This window comes from Sarcophilus harrisii, chromosome 3 (assembly GCF_902635505.1).
Source record: "Sarcophilus harrisii chromosome 3, mSarHar1.11, whole genome shotgun sequence".
NCBI classification, from domain to species: domain Eukaryota; kingdom Metazoa; phylum Chordata; class Mammalia; order Dasyuromorphia; family Dasyuridae; genus Sarcophilus; species Sarcophilus harrisii.
In genome coordinates this window covers 489,937,640-489,958,052 of record NC_045428.1, presented here as the reverse complement: position 1 = coordinate 489,958,052, position 20,413 = coordinate 489,937,640, and the positions used below count along the sequence as shown (strand labels likewise).

Below are 20,413 nucleotides of genomic sequence, written 5' to 3'. Positions count from 1 at the left end.
TGCAACCTCTTTAAGCCTGAGGAATTTTTACATGACTCTAAATATATAGACATATAAAATAGGGAAATAAATAAAACATTTACTGATAATATATCATAATTTTGTGACCCCCCAAACTGTTATGAGAACCCAAGTGGGGTTGCAAACTATATAGTTTAAGAAATTAGGAGCTAGCTATCCACTGGCTTTGGATCATAAGAAAGCCACACAACTGCTCAATCTGTTTTCTCATATGAAAAATGGGGACACTGTACTTTCGACTGACAGGTTAATTAATTTAAGCTCAAATGAGGTGATGTTTATAAAGTACTTTTCAAATCTTAAGAGTGCTATAGATATGCCTTATTAAATTATTTTTCAACAATGACTTTTCAAATTTAATTACTTTCAAGTCCACATAGTATCTCAAACTAAGTTAAAATATCCTGCTAGAATATATTTTTTGTGAGATCTTTTTAATTGTAGTAAAATGGTACCTGTAAAGTCCATAAAGGTTTATTTCCAAAAGCAGTTCAAATATGTCCCTAGGGTTTTTGTTGACAACAATTTGCTTAGGAAATCCTGTTTTAGTAGGTAGTAAAAATATAGTTGTCCATTCAGTGTGACAAATGATCACAAATTCCAAATTAATAAGGTCTTAGTTTGTCAAGATTATGCTTTTAATCATGACAAATTCAAGGTTGGTACTATCTTGGATTTATAGAAGACTTGGGTTTAATTATTGGTTCTGTTGCTTACTACCTATGTGATCTGAGAGAAGAAGCCTTAGGCTCTCTCAGTTTCAATTTCCTCTAACGTTCTATCCAATTCTATATCTATGATTTTATGAAAGATTCATTCCAAGAAGGTGGTAACTTCTTACAGATATTTTATCACTGATCTCCACAACCCCAGAAAGATCAATGTTAAATATTGTCACACAGAGGGTAATATTTTTTCTGTGTTTATTGATGACAAGATCAGCAGTTGTCAAGGTTAAAATCCAGTCAGCCACTCAGTTATTTAAGTATCTAGAATGCCAGACACCTGGTTTGATATTTTTTTCTTTGTGAACCTGTTGTTTTGGTGTCTGGAGATAACCAGAGACAGACTAAGTGTCTGACACAAAAAGAATATGGAACTGAGAGGTATAGGCCTAGCTTTAGTCCTTACCCTTGAGACTAATTAGTTTTGTTGCCTTAGAAAAGTCACTTCAATTATTTTGGAGTCAGTTTCCTCATTTGAAAAAAGAAGGGGGCCACCTAAATGGTATTTAAGACTGCTTTCTTTCTTCCCTTCCCTAATGTTCTCTAATTCTGTGTGAAATATAGAATTATACAACACGATCTATTGTGAATCTGATTTGAACAGACAAAAAGTGCTTTGGTTTTCAAAACAGAAACAATGAGAAACATGGAGAAGAAATGACCATGGCATTTTAGAGTTTGTGATAAGATAAAAAAGGAATGGCAGGAACAGTGTAACATCTATCTGAGATATTAAGAAGATAGATTTCATAAAAGTCAAGGAAAAGATATATATAATACTTTGATCTAAAAAGGGAAGTCTACTGAAGAAAACCTTTCATTAACAAAATTTTGAAAACATAGTTGCAAATGATTTCTATATGGATCAAAGCAAGAAGATATTTAAAGAGATGACTGTAAGGAGAATTCTGCACTAGACTTGGATTTTTTTAAAGGATAAATGTCAAAGATGGAAAGGAGAGCAAATCATAGAGACAAATACAAAAGACTGCTATATTCCTAAAAAAGCATCAATGTTGTGAAAAATACAAAGGATATAAGATTTTTTTGTAAAGGTTAGATCATGGGCAAGAAGGGATTGACTTGCTGCTTGGGATGAATAGGATGATGGTAAAAAATGACACAAAAAAGCAGAAATGAATTCCTCATTTGTTTTCTTTTCTTTATCTAGAAAATTATCTTTATATAAAGAAGGCTAAAACAAAAGAAGTTAAGGAAATAGTGAAATTCAAGGTAATTGAGTTGATGTTAAGAGAGCACCTGTCCTAAATGAGCTCAACCCATCTGGCCTAAATGAAGTACATTTTCAGGTACTGAAATAACTTGTTTATGAAGCACATAGAGTAGGGGGGAAGTGTTTTTGCAACTGGAGACAGACACATGGCTTAATTGTCAAAAGGGGAAAGAAAGTAGTCTTCAAAGTAACACCTAAGGGCATCTTATGTTTTGGAGGAAAATATTCAGAAAAAATCTAGAATGAATGAGTAAATGTATCATTTCTCAAACTTTCTTTTGCAGAACTTTGGAATTCCAAAAAGTAGTCAGGGGCTCTACAAAAGAAAAAAAAAGCTGTATTGGCATAAAATCATACCCAGCAAAATAATGTAATTTTCTGCATCTCTTGGAAGTACACAATCTATATGTTGCTGCAATGTGGACTGTCTTCCAGAAATGGAAATACAAAGACAAAAATTATTTTTTTTTCAAAAGCCCAGATGTAATTAATTACCAGTCCAAACCTTTATTGCTCTAGAAATATTGTTTGGGATCAATAGGAATGCATTAGAAAGCACAAGTGATACAATTATTGGTAGACTGCAAAGCTGATAACTGTAGACAAATAATAATAATGATGATGATGATATGGATTTAAGACTTGCAAAGTGCTCTACACTTATTACTTCTCTTTATCTTCCCAACGCTGACAGAGATGGAGGATGCCTACATTCCAAGCGTGGGGACAGCCTCACAAAGAAACAAGGAAAGAAAGGATAATGTCATGTCTGGGGAACAGTAAGGAAGCCATTTAATCTAAAGTATAGCAGGAATGAAGAACAATAATATAAAATAAGGATGAAAGGGCAATCTGGCTCTGGATTGGGACTGAAATGCCAAATCTTAAAGGTAATAGGAAGCTACTGAAGCTTTTTGTACAGGGGAATGGCCTAGTCCGATCCTGTGCTTTTGGAACATCACTTTAGCAGAGAAAATATATTGTTACTGCAATAGGTCAGGCATGAGGAGATGAAAGTTTGAACTAAAAAGACATGTGAATTGAAAGAAGGAGGCTATGGGAATGATGCAGATCTTGAAGGAATCATATGTGAACAGATATTTTGGATGGGGAAGAATAAAATGTCAAAGATGACTGAGTTTCAGAACCTATGTGGCTATAAGAAAAGGACTGGTAACAATTATGTGATCCCCATTTTTTTCCTAAGTCAATTATGAGCAGGTGCAAAATTAGAGAATGCAAAAATACAGTCGATCATTGGCATTTTTTTTGCAGAGTACTTGTAAAAGAACCAATAGACATTTATTAGTGATATTTTTGACTCTAATTTTTTTGTACCAATGTCTATATTAAGGATAATTGGGTAAAATCAGGAAGTCTGAAGAGACAGGAAAGCAAAAGTGTTAATAATCAAGGCTCTGATGATGAAACAAACATCTGTAATTGTAGCATTGAGTACAAATCCCAAATAGAAGAGAAATGCAAATAAGATGATAAGTCCCTCAGGGTAGGTTTACTTCTAGCTATCTCAATGCAGGGAACCCACACAAGGCAAATGCTCACATAGTCATGAGAAGCAATACAAGAATACTCTCAAGGGCTCTCTAAAGAAATTTGGAATTGATTGTGAAACATAGAAGATAATGGCAATGGACCCTCCAGCATAACTTGTATCAAATAAGGCACTGTGTTCTATGAGCAAAACAGAATTGCAGAAGTTCAAAGACACTGGTGGACAAAGCAGCAAGTGGCAGAACTGAGATTTGAACTAAGATTCTCTCATTCCAGAGACAGCATTTTGATTATGAGAGTTTAAGCTGAAGGGTCTACCACCATAGAAATGCTAAGAATGAATGATTCATCTTCATGAGCACTTAGAAAGGGGAATGGCTATCATCAAAAGGCAATAATGGTTCATTAAGAAGTCATGATATACCATACAAGCTTCTTTTTTTAAACACATTTTTGAATAATTAGACATAGCAATATGTGATTTTGGCAAAGTATTCAACAAAGTATTTTATGATATTTCTGTAGGCAAGATGGAGAGATGTGAGCTAATGTGAGAATATTTAATTAAATTCTGAGCTTGCTAAATGATCATGCCTAGAGAGTCTTAAGTGTTGTTCCATAAGGCTCAGCATTTTTATTATTAACTTGGGGAAAGATCTAGTAGGTATATTTTATGAAATTGGAAGAATTCTAAATATGATAGATGATAAGATTCAGGATTCAAAAAAAGATCAGTGGTCTAGAATGACAGTTCAAATATATAAGGGAAAATGTAAAGTCCGATATTTGAGTTGAAACAACTGTAAAAGTACAGGATGGTTTAGACATCAGTCTTTATAAGAGGAAACTGATGTAATGAAAGCTCAGTAAAAGTCAAGTATATGAGTAATTGAATATTGAATTGAAAAAGAGAATTCAATCTGAGGCTAGATTAATAGAAGAATAGTGTTCATAATGAGAATGATCGAAGTAGTCTTGCTTGATTAGACTTTGTTTAGAGTATGATGTTCATTTTTGGTTACTATATGTAGTATAGCATTTACAGTCTGGAATTTGCCTAGAGAAGAGCAACCAGAATGATGAGGAGATTTGATATCATGTCATGTGATGATGGTCTGAAAGGTTACCCTTGGGAGTACTTGGGAGGTTACCCTGGAGAAAAGAAGATTTAAGGATGACATTACTATGGTAATATAATGGAAGAAGGTCTGGATATTCTGTTTCAGCTCTAAGAAGAGAACAAGGATCAAAACAAGGAAGTTACAAGGGACTCATATTAAGGATCAATATAATGAGGAACTTCAAAAATTTCATGGGGTGTCCTAGGAAATTGGGAGATGCTGCAACTGAAACAGTTTAATCAGATGCTGGATGATTCCTCATTGGAATAAAATTCATAGGTGATAGGGAAGGGGAGGGAGGGAATAAGCATCTATATAGTGCCTACCAATTGCTAGATAAACACTATACTAAGCACTTTTACAAATATTATCTCATTTAAACCTCACAGTGATCCTGAGAGGTAGGTGCTATTATTATCTCCATTTATAGTTGAGAAAATTGAGGCAACATGATGACCAAGATCACACAGCTGGTGAATGTCTGAGGCTGTATTTGAACTCAGATGTTCTTGATTTTAGGACAGGTGTCTTTAGATAAGAGAAGGAGTAGGTTGATTAGATTTCTTCTGAAGCTGAGTTTTCTATGATTCTAGCATCTGAAAACGGAGTTCTATATGGCAGTTTTGGCAGCTTCAAAACATATAAACTAAGGATCAATTCACAGGTTATTTACTTTTGGGAACTCCATTAATTAGAATGGTTGTTATTAAGAGCACATGAATAAGGGGATGAAAAGAGTAGCACCAAAACCCAACTATTTCTATTGCTCTTGAGTCTGAGTTGGAATGGAAGAACATTCTGATGATCTTGCTGTCTGCCTCATGGGCCTGTACCAGAGCTAATCAAGGAATAGGCAAGAAGAGGGAAGCTGTTTCACTAATAAATATGGCTCTTGTCATGGTAAGTGACCATGGGGTCACTTATACACAAGTCACAGAAACCCAAGGAGACTACAGTGCTTCAGAATGAAGGGTCTGTGGGAAATCTGAAAAGAAAGCTCATTTCTTATTTTGAAAGCAAGTTAGGTACAGCAACTCAGAAAACACTGTTATGTGTAGCACTGAGACTGTATCTGCCTCAATTGCTACCTCGTTTTAATCACTCAATGAGTGCAGACTCAAACAGATCTGTTGAAGACCTTAGCTTAAAAAGACCAGAGTCTCCCACTGAATCTAGAGCCATCTCCAGTTGTCTGGATCTATATCTAGCCACTGGACTAGATGGCTCTGGAGGGGAAAGTGAGGCAGGCAACCTTGCCCAGTCTCCCTCACTTAAATCAATTAACTTGCACATCATGACATCCCCTCCCTGATATCATGGTCCTCTTGGAGAAGGAAGGGCAAACAACAGAAGCAATATATGCTAAAAATATTTCCTTTCAGGAATAATAGCAGCTTATGACAATGACAGGCAGTTTCCAATTCACTCCATGCAGTGATTCTAGACGGTCCTCTTTGCTCCCCAGTGTCATTGCTTGAGATTTATGAATTCTACTATTTTCTTGTTATTCTCCTAACTCTAATCTAGGCTCTTCTCCAAATACTAGTACCTGAGACAGAGAAGGAATTGAGAATTTGGTGGCAGGGAGAAGCTTAGAGCTTTAAGTTTGTCTTGCTACCATCCTTCCCTTTGCTAGATTCATTGACAGCTAAAAATCACAAGAGAAAGAATCACAACACATCAGGGATGTAAAGGATCTTGGAGACTGACTAGCTAGCCCAGCCAATATTTGAATGAGAATCTCCCCTACATAATATTCCTGAAAAAATGTTGTTCATTCTTCAATTCAAGATCTCCAATTAAGTGGGACATAGGATTTCCTGAAGCATCTCATAAATTTTTCATTTATGTGAATCTTAGATCTATCTTTCTCCATTGTCCACCTGTTTTTCCTCATTCTCTCTTCTGGAGGAAAGTAGAATTGGTACCATCATTCTTTCACATGATGTTTTTTCTCCAAAAGACCCACATGAAGACAACTCATGTCCTTGGAAGAGCTTCTTCCATCCAGGGTGTTCCTTCAAGTCATGATCTCAAGGCTCTTTCATTTTTTTTTTTTGCTTGACCTCCTTTCATCCCTGTCTAACCGATATCCTTCCTAAAATGTGTTGCCCAGAACTGAACACAATGTGCTGACTCCCATGGACGTAGAGCAATAAGACTAATGACTACCTGGTCCTGAACATTATCTTCTTTTATTGTAGACTAAGATTGGATTGACTTTCACATCATACTCATGTTAACTTATATTGAAATGTGAGTCCATTAAAATCCCTAGACTTTTGGTTTGTTATTTCTCCCACACTTTGAACTTGTGAAGTTGAGTTTTTGAAACTAGAGCAAAATTTTGCATTTGTCCCTAATAAATTCTGTTTGTTAGATTCATTTCCACATTCTTGGATCATAGGCTTAGGGCTTGATGGAACATTAGAGATCATGTATCTTCTTTTGTTTTGTAGATGGGGAAATTGAAGAGGTTTAGACAGGGCAAATTACTTTTTTTACATCAGACAGCTAGCAAGTGGTGAAGTTGGGATTTGAACAAATTCAATGGCATGAAATAAAATATTATTTCTGCTTCATCAAGGGAGATAATACATATAAAAGGGCTTAGCACAGTAGTAGATGATAAATAAATCTTCATTCCCTTCCCTTCTTCCTTCTCTGTGTGATGTATCTTTTAGCATATTATACCAAACTCCTGTGTGATGTCTTTCAGCATATTAACAAATCTTTGTAGCTTCATGTTAGTTGAAAACTTGATAACCATGACATGTATATCTTTAAGTTATTAATAAAAATCTTAGAATGGAATAAAATCTGAATCCTTAGAACATTCCATTAAAAAAACCTCTTTCTTAGTCCCTAATTATAAATCATGAATGAAAAGGAAGGGAGGATAGAGAAAGGATAATGACCTGAGAAAGTATTGATAGATGAAGAGAATTACAGGTTTCGATGAAATCAAAGGTTGTGTTTAAGAGGAGGATATAATGAAATCTAGACTGTCTGAACATCCTAGGTATGACTGAATTTGCATGAAGGAGCAGGATTTAAGGAAACCCTCATTGGAAGGTGAAGGATTTAGAAGAAACATCAACAGGTATAAAGAAAAACAGGTGAGGAGGAAAGCATATAGTAAGCCAGGTGCTGTACTCATTAAAAAGGAGGGAACTGAGTAGCTCCTTTTCCTTTTTATCATCTAATACCATCATCATTCACTTCAAGCAAAGGTCCTATTCAATTTTTGATCCTCTTATATTTGTTCCTCAATATGTTAAAAAAAAACCAAATCCTATAAAAATCATCCAAACTGTTTTATTGTCTTTAGCTTCTTTCTCCAGCTTTCATACATTCTGATGTTACTCTTCTCCCCACTGCCAATTCTTTAACATTTTTATTTTAAGTTTTGAGTTCAATATTTTATCTCTTTCTCCCTTCCTTGCCTCATCCCTAAGCAGTCAGATATATATTATATGTGCACAATTATGTAAAACATTTCCATATTAGTCATATTGTACAAAAAGACCAGAACAAAGGGAAAAAAATTAAAGAAAGTGAAAAAATAGAATACTTCAGTCTGTATTCAAATAATATCAGTTCTTTCTCTAGAGGTGAATAGTATGTTCACCATTAATTAGTCTTTTGGAATTGTCTTTGGGTCACTGTTTTGCTGAGAATAGCTAAGTCATTCACAATTCTTCATCAAATAATATTGTTGTTATGGTGCACAGTACTCTGGTTCTGTTCACTTCACTATGCATCAGTTCATGTAAGTTTTCCCAGGTTTTTCTGAAATCATTCTGCTTGTTATTTCTTATGGCACAATGATATTCCATTACAATCATATAACATAGCCACTTTAGCTATTCTCAAATTGATGGGCATCCCTTCAATTTCCAATTCTCAGCCACCACAAAAAAGCTGCTACAAATAGTTTTGAACAAATAGATCCTTTTCCTTTTTTGGAATGTCTTTAGGATATAGAACTAACAGAACATTACTATGCACAGTGTTCTAGCTCATTGTGCATAATTTCAAATTACTCTCCAGTATGGTTGGTACTGTTCATAATTTCATCAATTGTGCATTAATATCCCAGTTTTCCCATATTCCCTCCAACATCTAACATTCTCCTTTTTTGTCACACTAGTCAATCTGCTAGATGTGAAGATGGTACTTCAAATTTGTTTCAATTTGCTTTCTCTAATCAATAGTGATTTAGAGCATTTTTATATGATTATAGAGAGCTTTGATTTCTTTGAAAACTGCCTGTTCATATCCTTTGACCATATGTTAATTGGAGAATGATTTGTACTTTTTATAAATTTGATTTAGTTCTCTATATATTTTAGAAATGAGGCCTTTATCAGAGATATTTGTTGCAAAAAATGTTTCTCTAGTTGTCTGCTTTCCTTATAATTTTGCTTGCATTTATTTCATTTGTGCAAAGACTTTTAAATTTTATATAATCAAAATGATCTATTTTATATTTTTAATGTTCTCTATATTTTCTTTGGTTGTAAAGTCTTCCTTTATTCATAAATATGACAAGTAAACTATTTCATGCTCTCTTAATTTGCTTATGGTATCACTTTTTAAGTGTAAATATTGTACCCATTTTGACTTTATCTTGTTATATAGTGTGAGATGTTAGTCTATACCTAGTTTTTGCCATGCTGTTTTCCAGTTCTACCAGCCGCGTTTGTTAAAGAATGCATTTTTTTGTTTCAAAACCCTGGGTTTGGGGGTTTATCATATACTAAATTACAATGGTCATTTACTTTAATTAGTTTGTACACAGTTTATTCCACTGATCCACCATTCTAGTTCTTAGCCAGTACCAGATTGTTTTGGTAATTACTGCTTTATAATACTGCATGAAATCTGGTACAACTAGACCACCTTCTTTTGCATTTATTTTTCATTGATTCATTTGATATCTTTAATCTTCTGTTCTTCCTGATCTCTTTCAAATAAATTTTGATAGTTTGATTAGTATGGCACACTGAATAAATAGATTAATTTAGGTAGGATTGTTATGTTTCTTACATTGGCTCAGCCTACACATGAAGAATCAATATTTTTCCAATTGTTTAGATGTGATTTTATTTGTGTGAAAAATATTTTATAATTGTGTTCATATAACTCCTGGGTTTGTTTTGGCAGGTACATTCCCAAGTATTTTATATTTGTCTACAATTATTTTAAGTGGAATTTCTCTTTCTGGCTCTTGCTGCTAGACTTTGTTGATAATATATAGAAATGCTGATGATTCATATGAGTTTATTTTGTATCCTTCAACTTTGCCAAAGTTCTTAATAATTTCAAGTAGTTTTTAGTTGATTCTTTAGTATTTTCTAAGTATAATCTTGATGTTACTCCTACAAAATCAAGCTTTTATATTTATTTTCCACTACTTGCCCTTGTTTCTATTTTCTCCATATACCTTTAAAAAAGCTAAGTTAATTGATAAATTCCTGTTAAAATAATATCAGTCTAAGCAACTTACTCATCAGAAATACATCTCTTCTTGAACACAGAATCAATTCACAAGCCCTTCCCATATCTCTGTGTTGACTTTCCCTAAAAATTTTTAGTTCATGGGATCCTATGATCCCAGACCATTTCTGAACCTTCAAATATCTGCTCTTCTAAAATCTAAGCATGTAGAAGACTATGACTGGCTTTCTGCTCTTTTTCTCTAACAAATTCTAAGGAAAAAAATAATTTTGTCACAGGATTCCTCCCATTTCTATTTCAGCAACCAGTTCTTTTTTGCTGGTGACAATTACCTGTTGAAATAGTATCACCAGTAGAAAAAACATTAGTAGAAGTTTTCCTCTGGTTCCTCCCTCTTTTGAGGGAGGAAATTATTTTAAGCCAAGAGAAGAGATTATTGACCATTCTGCTTCTGTCAGTAAGTGAGATAAATTCCAATTCCAGAGAACTAAAGGTGTCTATTACTGCTATTATCACATCTCTTTTCTAGGGCTATACCCTATTTCCCAGTCACCTTTACTATTTTTCCTTTTGGTCTATGCAATTTATAATATACTCCAATAGTGAGTTTCTGCCTCTAAAGAGTTTCACCTCATCTTTCATAATACTCCCCACTTGAGTACCTGAATTTTCTCACATAGATATATATTCTCGATAAACAGTGTTGCTCTACTCCCCCTTTTCAACTATATTGTCCATTTTGAATAAGGTGTCCCCTTCTAGATCCATATGCAAATAATGGCTTCATTCCACTGAGATTCAGTGATATGTATTAAGTCAAATTGAGTCTTACTACATGGGATCTTTAGTAGATTTTCTTTGTTAAGTATTTTTTGTTGTTTCATCATTTCAGATATATCCAACTCTTTGTTATCCCATTTTGGGTTTTCTTGGCAAAGAAACTGGAGTGATTTGCCATTTTACTCATTTACTAGCTCATTTAACAGGTGGATGAAGTGAGGCAAACTGGGTTAAGGGACCTACCCAAGGTCACATAGGTACTAAGTGTCTGAGATTAGATTTAAACTCACAAAGATCAGTTCCCCTGATTCCAAGATCAGTGCTCTATTATATCACCTAGTTATCCTTTGTTACACATACTTTATTATTTATCCATAACCTTACCCAAGGTCATGAATTTTTATTGTTGGTTGATCACTGGGCTTGAGGTCAAAAAGATTTGAATTCAAATCCAATCTATCACTTTACCTCTGCCTGTCTCATTTTCCTCATCTATAAAATGGGAATAAGCACAGCACCTACTCCCAGGGTTAATGTAAGGATCAGTTAAAATAAAATATTAAATATTTTGCAAATCTGAAAGCTTTATATAAGTGCTAGTTATCATTAGCAAAGCATTTGAGAAATATGTATTTCCTTGACTGATTAGTTTTGCTTTCATTGCCTCTTTTGGAAATTTATTTTCTGTGTTCAGGACCTCTATTGTTACTATTTTTCCTAACATTTCTGGAGGCATCTAGCTTGGTGATTATTGGTTGCTAATGTTCTTCGGCTTCCTTTCCTTTTCAGTATGAGAGTTGAAAAACTCCAAACATTTTTAAGGAGAGTTTTGTAGAGGTCCTCCCATCCTTAACTAAGAGACTATTAGTACTACATTTAAGCTAGGTGTAGAATTTCAAATTTCATTTTCAGACAGCTTCCTAACTAGCTACTTACTTTCCTAAGTAGCTTTTTTTCTTTTAAAGCCCTTGTCATTCATGGGCAGAAAATAGTACCTGTGGTTTTAAGGGCTTCAGTTTCTTACCCAAAACTTTATAATCTTCACAATGCTTTCTAAATTCCTTCTGGCAGTATCATTTACACCCTTGAGAGTCACCAGAAGTTAGTAGCAGTCATTCTGGTTGATGAGTCTTGGAAGATTTTCCAGCACTTCCTGGATATCTGCCTTCAGAAGACGGCAGACCCCTCCACTGTTAATAGTGAGTTGACAAATAGCTGCCTCATTATCTCTCAGCAGGGAATCCCCAATCACCACAACTTGTTTTTTTCTGCCTCTGAACACTTAGTGGATGCTGTCTCGTGGGATGGCACCTGTAGGTGCACATTGTCATATTCTTAGAGAGTAAGCAGCTGCTTCATTCTCAGAAGGTCTGGCTCCCTCATTTTTCAGCAGAGACTCAACTTTGCTATTTTGCTTTCACATTAATCAGGTGAATTTCTTTAAAGCACAGAGCTGACCATATTATCCCCTTTTTCAGTACACTCTACTGGCTTTCTATGTTTGTCTACAGGATCAAATACAAAATCCTTTATGCAATCTTTAAAGCATTTCATAATGTGGCCCTTTCTTGTCTTCTGAGTTCTTTTTCCCCCTGGATTTTAAATCAGAATCCTCCTGATTCTGGACCAGTGCTCTATCCATTGCTGCCCCCTCCGCACCTTCCACCCTTATTGATTCTTAATACCTGCCCCAAAATTCCTTTAACCTGTTATTCCTCCTTATTTAGTATCCACTCACTTCTTCCCTCCTTTGCCTCCTAGCCCCTCATCACTGGGCTTTGGCCCTAACTTTAACTCTATTGGAGTCCTTGATCAAATGAAGAGAATAGTATGTGAACAAGGAGAACTTACCAAGCCCCCTGACAGGTCAGATATGAGAGAACATGAGCTCCCTGACATTCCATCTTGGAAATCTGAACCTAATAGAATCATTACCTGTGGTGGTTATGTTCTGGAGAGCCAATACTACAGGCTTGGTGCTACCTTTTGGGTTAAATAAAGTCTTGTGGGCTGGCCAGGGAAATCAAATGCCATGTTTCTATGAGGAAATGCATTCAGATTCAGATTTTTTTGTCAGCTGGAGACTGCCTGAATACAGTCCTGCCAATTGCCCAAAACAACATGGCATAGAAGATAAAATCCTGAATGAGGAATAAGGGAATAAAGGTTACATTTCTGTTCAGCTTGATGTTCTAAGCAAGTCACTTAGCTTCTCTGTAAATCAGCTTTGTGATTTGTACAATAAGGATTTTATTTCTTTCTTTTCTTACTGCATGATAGTCTGTGATCACACAAAAAATTCTGGAAAAGTTCCACAGATCATTGTCACCTGAATGACAGTGATTATTGTGTTTGACTTCTATGTATCATATTTTTGTGAAGATGGACTACTTTTGAATAGCTCTAAAAGATCTTTTTGAAACATTCACATGCTATCACTTAATATCTTGGTGCCTCTGTTTCCTCATCTGCAAGATGGGGATAATGATACCTAATAGGAGCTAGCATTCATATAGCCTTTTAAGATTTGCAAATATTATCTCATTTTATCCTTAAAATAATCCAGAAAGAAAGGTGGCATTGTTATCCCAATTTTATGAGGAAATTCAGCCATATATTGGCTGATCGGTTTGCCCAGGCTCATACAGATAGTATGTGTCTCAGGCCAGATTTGAACTCAAGTTTTTCTGATTCCAGAAAGTGTTCTATCTACTGCACCATTTAAATGTTATATGAATAATACTATACTGACATTCTTGAAGGATTGTTGTGAATCATGAATTTTAGACCCTTTTTCAAGTCTTAATGTGATGGATTATTTAATTTTTGTCTTTATACCATCAGCACCTAGGGAAGTATTTGGTACATAGAAGGTGTTTAATAAATACTTGTTGAATGATTGATTTCAAGTTCATATAATAGGTTGAATCAAATTTTTTCTAAATTCAGCTTAGTAAGTCTCATTTGTCATTAGTAGTAAATATTTACATAGGAACACTGGATGTGAAAAGTCCCTAAAAAGGTTTATTTTCATGCAGGAATTAATAATAATGTAGTTGTGAAGTGCTGTATTGTTTCCCCTGCTCCAATTAAAATATGTTGTTGTTTTTAAACTGAATTTATCCGTCTTGTTATATGTCATAGCAGTCAGGGATACTTGATTTCGCTTAATGTTAAATCCTTGACTGAGACTTGCCTAAAATTTTTAAATTCATTGTTTTTTCTTCACTCACCCAGAAGCATGATGATGTAGTGCAGGATGTATAAAGCATCTCATTTACTAGTAAAAGTTAACATGGATTAAAAGAAAATAAAAATTTTTAAGGTTTTTTTTCTTTAAACATTCCCTTTTAAGGTCATATTTACTACTCCTTTACTTAGTATAGCTTTTCTTCCCAAAGAGTAAAGAAAAGATATATATGCTGTAAAAATTTGTATATGTATTGTTGTTGCTCCCAGGTAAAAGCAAAATCCAGTTCCTAGATTAATGAAGTTGTCCCACAGCTATGAATACAAAATGATAAATAACTAGATCTTTGCCTAGTTATAATTTGTATAGCACTTTCCTGTACATTGTCTAATAAAATCTCCCACTTTGCAGATGAAAAAACTAAGGTACAGAGAGTTTCCATGGCTTATTCTAGGCTAAGCAGTTCTAGATTAATTCTAGGTTAGCTGTAGATCTAAAGTCTCCTAACAATCCAGTGCTCTTAATGATGTAGGAGTTTCTTTCGTTCTTTCTCATAGAATCACTCCATGTATATAGTGGAAAGAGAAAAAAATGGGAAGAAAGGACATAGTTGTAAGTCAAAGAAGGGAGAATAATAATAATAATGATAGCAAACACTTATATTGAGCTTATTATGTGATAGACACTGTGCCCAGCACTGTACAAGTTATTATCTCATTCATCTTTACAACAGACCTAGGAGCTAGGTGCTATTGCAAACAAGGTTAAGTGACTTGCTCACAGTCACACAGGTAGTGAGTGTCTGAGGCTGCCTTTGAACTTAGGTTTTTCTGAATCCAGAACCCACAATTTATCCACCATAGCATCAATCTGCCCTCAGAACAGTGAAAATAAAACCATCTCAACACTTACCGAAGACTTTCAGTTGGATGGAAGCATCTTGCTCTCCTGCTTTGTTTTCAGCGATACAGACATACTCGGCTTCATCACTCTTGTCCACTCTCCTGATGGTCAGTTCGGAGCTATCTTCGTTGAAGCCATATTTATCATCTTCCTCTATTTCAATTTGTTCTCCATCTCTATGGGACCCAAAAGCATAGAGTGAATTTTATTTAATTTAAAACATTTCCCATTTATCTTCATACAATATAGCATAAGCTAGGAGGGCTTCGTGTGCTTCTAAGTAAATAAGTTTGTATTTCCTCTTATATTCTTGTTTATCTTCCTATGATCCCCTGATTTTTCCCCAGTAATGGTCAAAGTAACTTCACCATCCCTAAGCTTAAAGGATTCAGTTTTTGTCTAAATGAGAAAATTTAAGGAACCCATTGATTGCATGTAGGAAAATGGCATTATCTTCTGCATGAAGCCTTTCTGGAGACTGAATGCTCATGCCCTCCCCACTAAGTTACCTTGAATTTAAGTCTTTTTATATATGTTTATATATTTATTTATTCACTTCATATTTCCACTGTATAAATCTGTATATGTACTTATTGTCTTCCCTATTAGAATGTAATCTCATTTCAAATAGGGATGGTTCCATTTTTGTTATATCTACATATCCCTACCTAGTGCCTGACATATGGTAGTTTGACATTCATCAGATGATCCTGCAGTGCCCTAATCTTTACAGCGTTACTTTCCTCCTGCTAAAATGCCCAAAGGGAGTGGGTTCTGTACATTGTCTTCTTTACTTGTCTTCCATAACCCCAATCAACGGGACAACACACTTTCTTACTTTGTCCAACTCATCGTTGGTTCTGGATAACCTTTCGCCTCACACATCAGGATGACCGACTGGCCAAGGTTTGCTGTTGCATTCACTGTGCTCTGCCTGGCCTGAACAGTGGGTGGTACTGAAAAGGAATGAGGTCATTTTAGGGTTAGTTGCATAAAAATGGAAGGCACAGCAATTTTCCATTTTACTATTAATTGGTTACATACATGGTCAATATATCTTGATTTCCAATTGTAAAAGAAGAGTGTGGTTTAGTGTACAGAGTCAGACCTAGAAAGACCTGAATTCAAGTTCTATTTCTCACATGTACTGGCTGTGTGATCCTGGGGAAACTGCTTAACATTTCAGAGCTAGCCAGCTCTCTTTCTCATTTTTTCCTCAATAGCATTTTATTTTTCTAATTATATGTAAAGATAGATGGTTTTCAACATTCATTTTTGTAAGACTTTGAGTTACAGTTTTTTTTTCTCTTTCTCTCTTTCCCCCTCCCCAAGACAGTAAATAATTTGATATAGTTATACATATACCATCATTTTAAAACATATTTCCATATTAATCATGTTGTGAAAGAAAAATAAGAACAAAATGCGGAAAAAACCAGGAGAAAGAATAAGCAAACAAAACCAAACAAACAAAAGGGGAAAAATATGTATGCTTTGATCTGCATTTGGACTCCATAGTTCTGCCCTCTGGATGCAGATGGCATTTTCCTCCCAAGTCTATCACAGTTGTCCTAGATCATTACCTTGCTGAGAAGAGCTAAGTCTATCATAGTTAATCACATAATCTTATTGTTACAGTGCAGAGTGTTTCCTGGTTTTGCTCACTTCATTCAGCATCAGTTCATGAAGTATTTCCAGGCTTTTCTGATATCAGCCTGCTCATCATTTCTTATAGAATAGTAGCACTCCATTACCTTCATATACTATAACCTATTCACTTATTCTCCAGTTGATGAGTATCTACTCAATTTCTAATTCCTTGCTACTACAAAAAGCTACAACTAACACTTTTGCACATGTGGGTCCTTTTCCTTCTTTTATGATTTCTTTGGGATACAAAACTAGTAGTGACATTTCTAGCCAGCTCTCTTAAGACCTGAGGTTGCAAAAAGGGCTCAAACCTACATTAGTCCCTATTCTAATGGAATCACAGGTATAGTCCCTACCTATTCTAGCCACGATGGACTCTTTTCCATTTTTCAATTTTACCCTGCCCTCTCTACAAATTTTTGCTCATGCTCTCTCCCTTTTCTGGAATGGATTACATTTCTTGTTCCCTACTCACTATCTCTGTTTGTTTCAAGTATTGTATCCTTCAGAGTTTTATGGATGGGCATCCTTCTTTGTGAATGAACTTCTTCCTGATCCTCTGCCCCTGAATGAAAGAGATTTCTCTCATTTCAGATTTCTCATAGCATTCTGTCTGGTCAGATTTCTTCATACTTGTCTCATGTCCCATGTTTAAATCTTTTGCATTCATATCATCCCCCCCCCTCCCCACTCTGTTCCTCCCTATTGGATTGTTTTCTTCAGTCAAGGATTTTGTTGTATTTATTTCTGTATTGCCAGTGTCTCATACAGTACCTTGCACATAAAGAGTTCTTAATGAAAATTTGTTAAAATAATAATAGCTAATACTTACATAGTATTTACTACCTGTCAGGCACTGTATTAAGTATACTTCACAATTATTATCTTATTTGATCCTTACAGCAACCCTGAGAGATTATTATGAAATCATTATCTTCAATTTTACAGATACAGAGGTTAAATGACATGCCCAGTGTCACATAGCTAGAAGTACCAAAGGCTAGATTTGAACTAAGATTTTCCTACCAAAGCTTGACCAGGGCTCTATTTACTGTACCACCTTGCTGACAAGTAAATAACAATAACCAAAAATATACTTGTCCAGCAAGAATTGTTTGACTAAATTTCCCTGGAACTTTTCACAGATCACTTTGTGTGGAAACATCCCTTAGCAAAGAAAAGAGTATGGTAAGGATAAGGGTGAGAAAATATATATCACAAGTCAAAATAATTCAAGTATGATTTGTTTATTTTCTTAATACTGATATTGTAATTTTCTGTAAACATCTTATAAATGTCAGTCACTGTTTATTTGACATTGAAAATTAAGATTAATAAACCCATGGGCCATGATTCTGACCATTTTAGAACTTGAATTGATTGAAATATTTTCTTTGAACCTAGAACCAAGGGGACTGATTTGCCATTATTATAATGGTGAGAATAACAATGACTAAAATTTGTAATTTAGCACAAGCAAAGCTTCCAAGGCTCTTGGACAAGGAAGGAAATACAATTACTACACAATAGCTCCATAATTTAGGCCAGATACAAAAAAAAGGAGCGTAGCTGTGGAAGGCATTGAAGTTTATGGTAGAAACATTCTGAGTGAGCTGTGTGTGAAATAGTGAAGGGATTTTTATTTGTTTTCTTTTGGTTTGGGTTGTTTTTTTTTAAAATAGGTAATTAAAGGAAATAATAGGTGTTAAAGTGAGACATAGATAGGCATATAGGAAGGAAAAGCAGATCTTCTTACCATTTACAATGACTTGAATGTCTTTGAAGTTGATCTCTCCACGGGCCAAGATCCGACCCTCACAGCGATATGTCCCCTCATCTGATTTCTTGATGCCCTTGATCTGCAGATAGTTGTTGGACAGGACTATGAATCTGACTAGAAGAGACAAAAGACAGGTTCACCCAAAGATAATTCAGAGAGCTCGGTCGTCTTCAGGCACTTACCTGACTGTCCTTTCTCCTTGTTTGATATTCTCAGGGCAGGATGATTAATTTGACTTATAGAAACGGGTCCCTTTCTGCTCCACCCTAAGAAGCTACAATAATAAAATCTTTTGTTTCTGGGGAAAGTAAGGGTCTTCCAGGTATGCACAGGCTTTGGTAGTGTGACATTTAAAAATTTTGAGAGACATGTTTTCTGGATAATTAATTATTTTATTAATAATGTTAGCATATTATTAATAAAAGGAGTTAGTAATACTCTTGAATGTTAAAGACCCCTCATGGGTCTTTATGCTTATATATTATTAGAAGGGTGGGAATTCAGGAGGCTGGCAAACTAATTCTGTCCAATAAGTAAAGAGAGAGAATGAATGCTATAATCAGAAGTGGACCTGTTCTAATGAGGGGCTAGGGAAGTTGACTTTTGATCATGTTATTTATTTCTAAATCACCTTCAGCCAGGAGCAATTTAATAAAAGAATTTATCTTTACCCAAACCTAAATAGAACATTATGGTAAGGAATTCACTTAGATAAGATGTCTAAATGGGTAAATTTTTGGCAGAGTTCAGTAATGTCTTTTAAAGGCTGGGCTTCAAACAAGAAAATAGGACAGGGGAAAACCTGGGCTTTTAATTGACTCATTATGTTTATTAATTAATGATCATAATTGGTTATTAATGATCACTTCTCTCAGGTAGTTACATGACCATGGAATTAAGGAATTAACATTTGACGAGAGTGACTAAGAAACTGGGCACAATTGACAAAATATAGAGCATTTAAGGGACCCATGGAAAATAGTAGCTGCTGGAATCTCACCGTCTTTTTTCAGGATAACATCTCGGCCCTTATGCTTCCAGATGATGGTAGGAGGCAGTGAGCTGACCACATCACACACAATCACGGCATCTTCTCCCTCTCTGAACTCCTGAGGAGTTGGTGCATTCTTGAACATGAGTTTCTCTGAAATTTAGCAGAGGAGGGAAAATAGTTATGTTCTCCACTTGCCAGTGTAAGAAGAGATCCTTTGCAAGAGTTCTTTGACAATGAGGGCTATGCTGGATGATCTGTACCCCTTGAAAAAATTCACAATCCTCAGATATACTCCAATGAGTGGAACTCTAATCACAGACAAGAGACTATATTCTTACAGAGCAACATCTGTCTGTATAGAATACAGAACAAATCTGGAAACTGTCTTCAATTCATGAGTCTAAAGACTAATGAGGCATGAGGAAATGATCTGGACTCAGAAGCAATCACCAAATATGTACTTGTTGACTGAGTGATTGCTCTACATGAATTCTGATAGGAGGGATCTTGAGAGGGAAAATATTTCATTGTATGCCTCAACTGGTAGAAGTAATAATTCTCTCTTCTTCCTTGCCACCTATTGTCCTCTGATTTCCTACAGCAAATTCTGATGAAGGAGCAGAGGAAAAACAGATTCAATGGAAACAATACTGGCAACAAGTACTATGGCAATCCTTGCTCTTTCATTAATTGTCACCCACAGTTAGGCAGGTCAGTGGGACAGATGTACCAGTAATTAGATAATGAGATGATAGCCCCCAACAAGGTTTCACATGGAATAAGAATTGTCCCCACTGCCTAACAGTTCAAAAGTCATCCTCTACTTTAAAGAGTCCAGCAAGATCCTGGAGGAGTAAAATGAGAAGGGTCTAATCTGAATTATAGAACATGAACTAGATGACATGGGGGCAAAATCCTGGAGGAAATGTTCTTAATTTTTTTGAGGAATTTGTTGAATTGAGGAATACAAGGCAATTAGGAATTAGTTCTAACAAGAGCCCATTAACAAGCACAGGTTATTTGGGTTATTAGCATAGTCC

The 20,413-nt window shown here is 35.2% G+C and overlaps 1 protein-coding gene across 20 annotated transcripts in view; it reads right to left on the bottom strand.

Moving 5' to 3' along the window:
* Positions 1–20,413, bottom strand: part of NCAM1 (neural cell adhesion molecule 1) — a 457,101-nt gene that overhangs the window by 66,289 nt on the left and 370,399 nt on the right. For all 20 annotated transcript variants that reach the window (XM_031961202.1, XM_031961205.1, XM_031961203.1 and 17 more), the window contains exons 4-7: positions 19,380–19,523; positions 18,356–18,493; positions 15,788–15,905; positions 14,959–15,125 (exon numbers count right to left, since the gene is read on the bottom strand). In XM_031961202.1, coding sequence (XP_031817062.1) covers positions 14,959–15,125; positions 15,788–15,905; positions 18,356–18,493; positions 19,380–19,523 — 567 coding nt within the window. The remainder of the gene's footprint in view (positions 1–14,958; positions 15,126–15,787; positions 15,906–18,355; positions 18,494–19,379; positions 19,524–20,413) is intronic.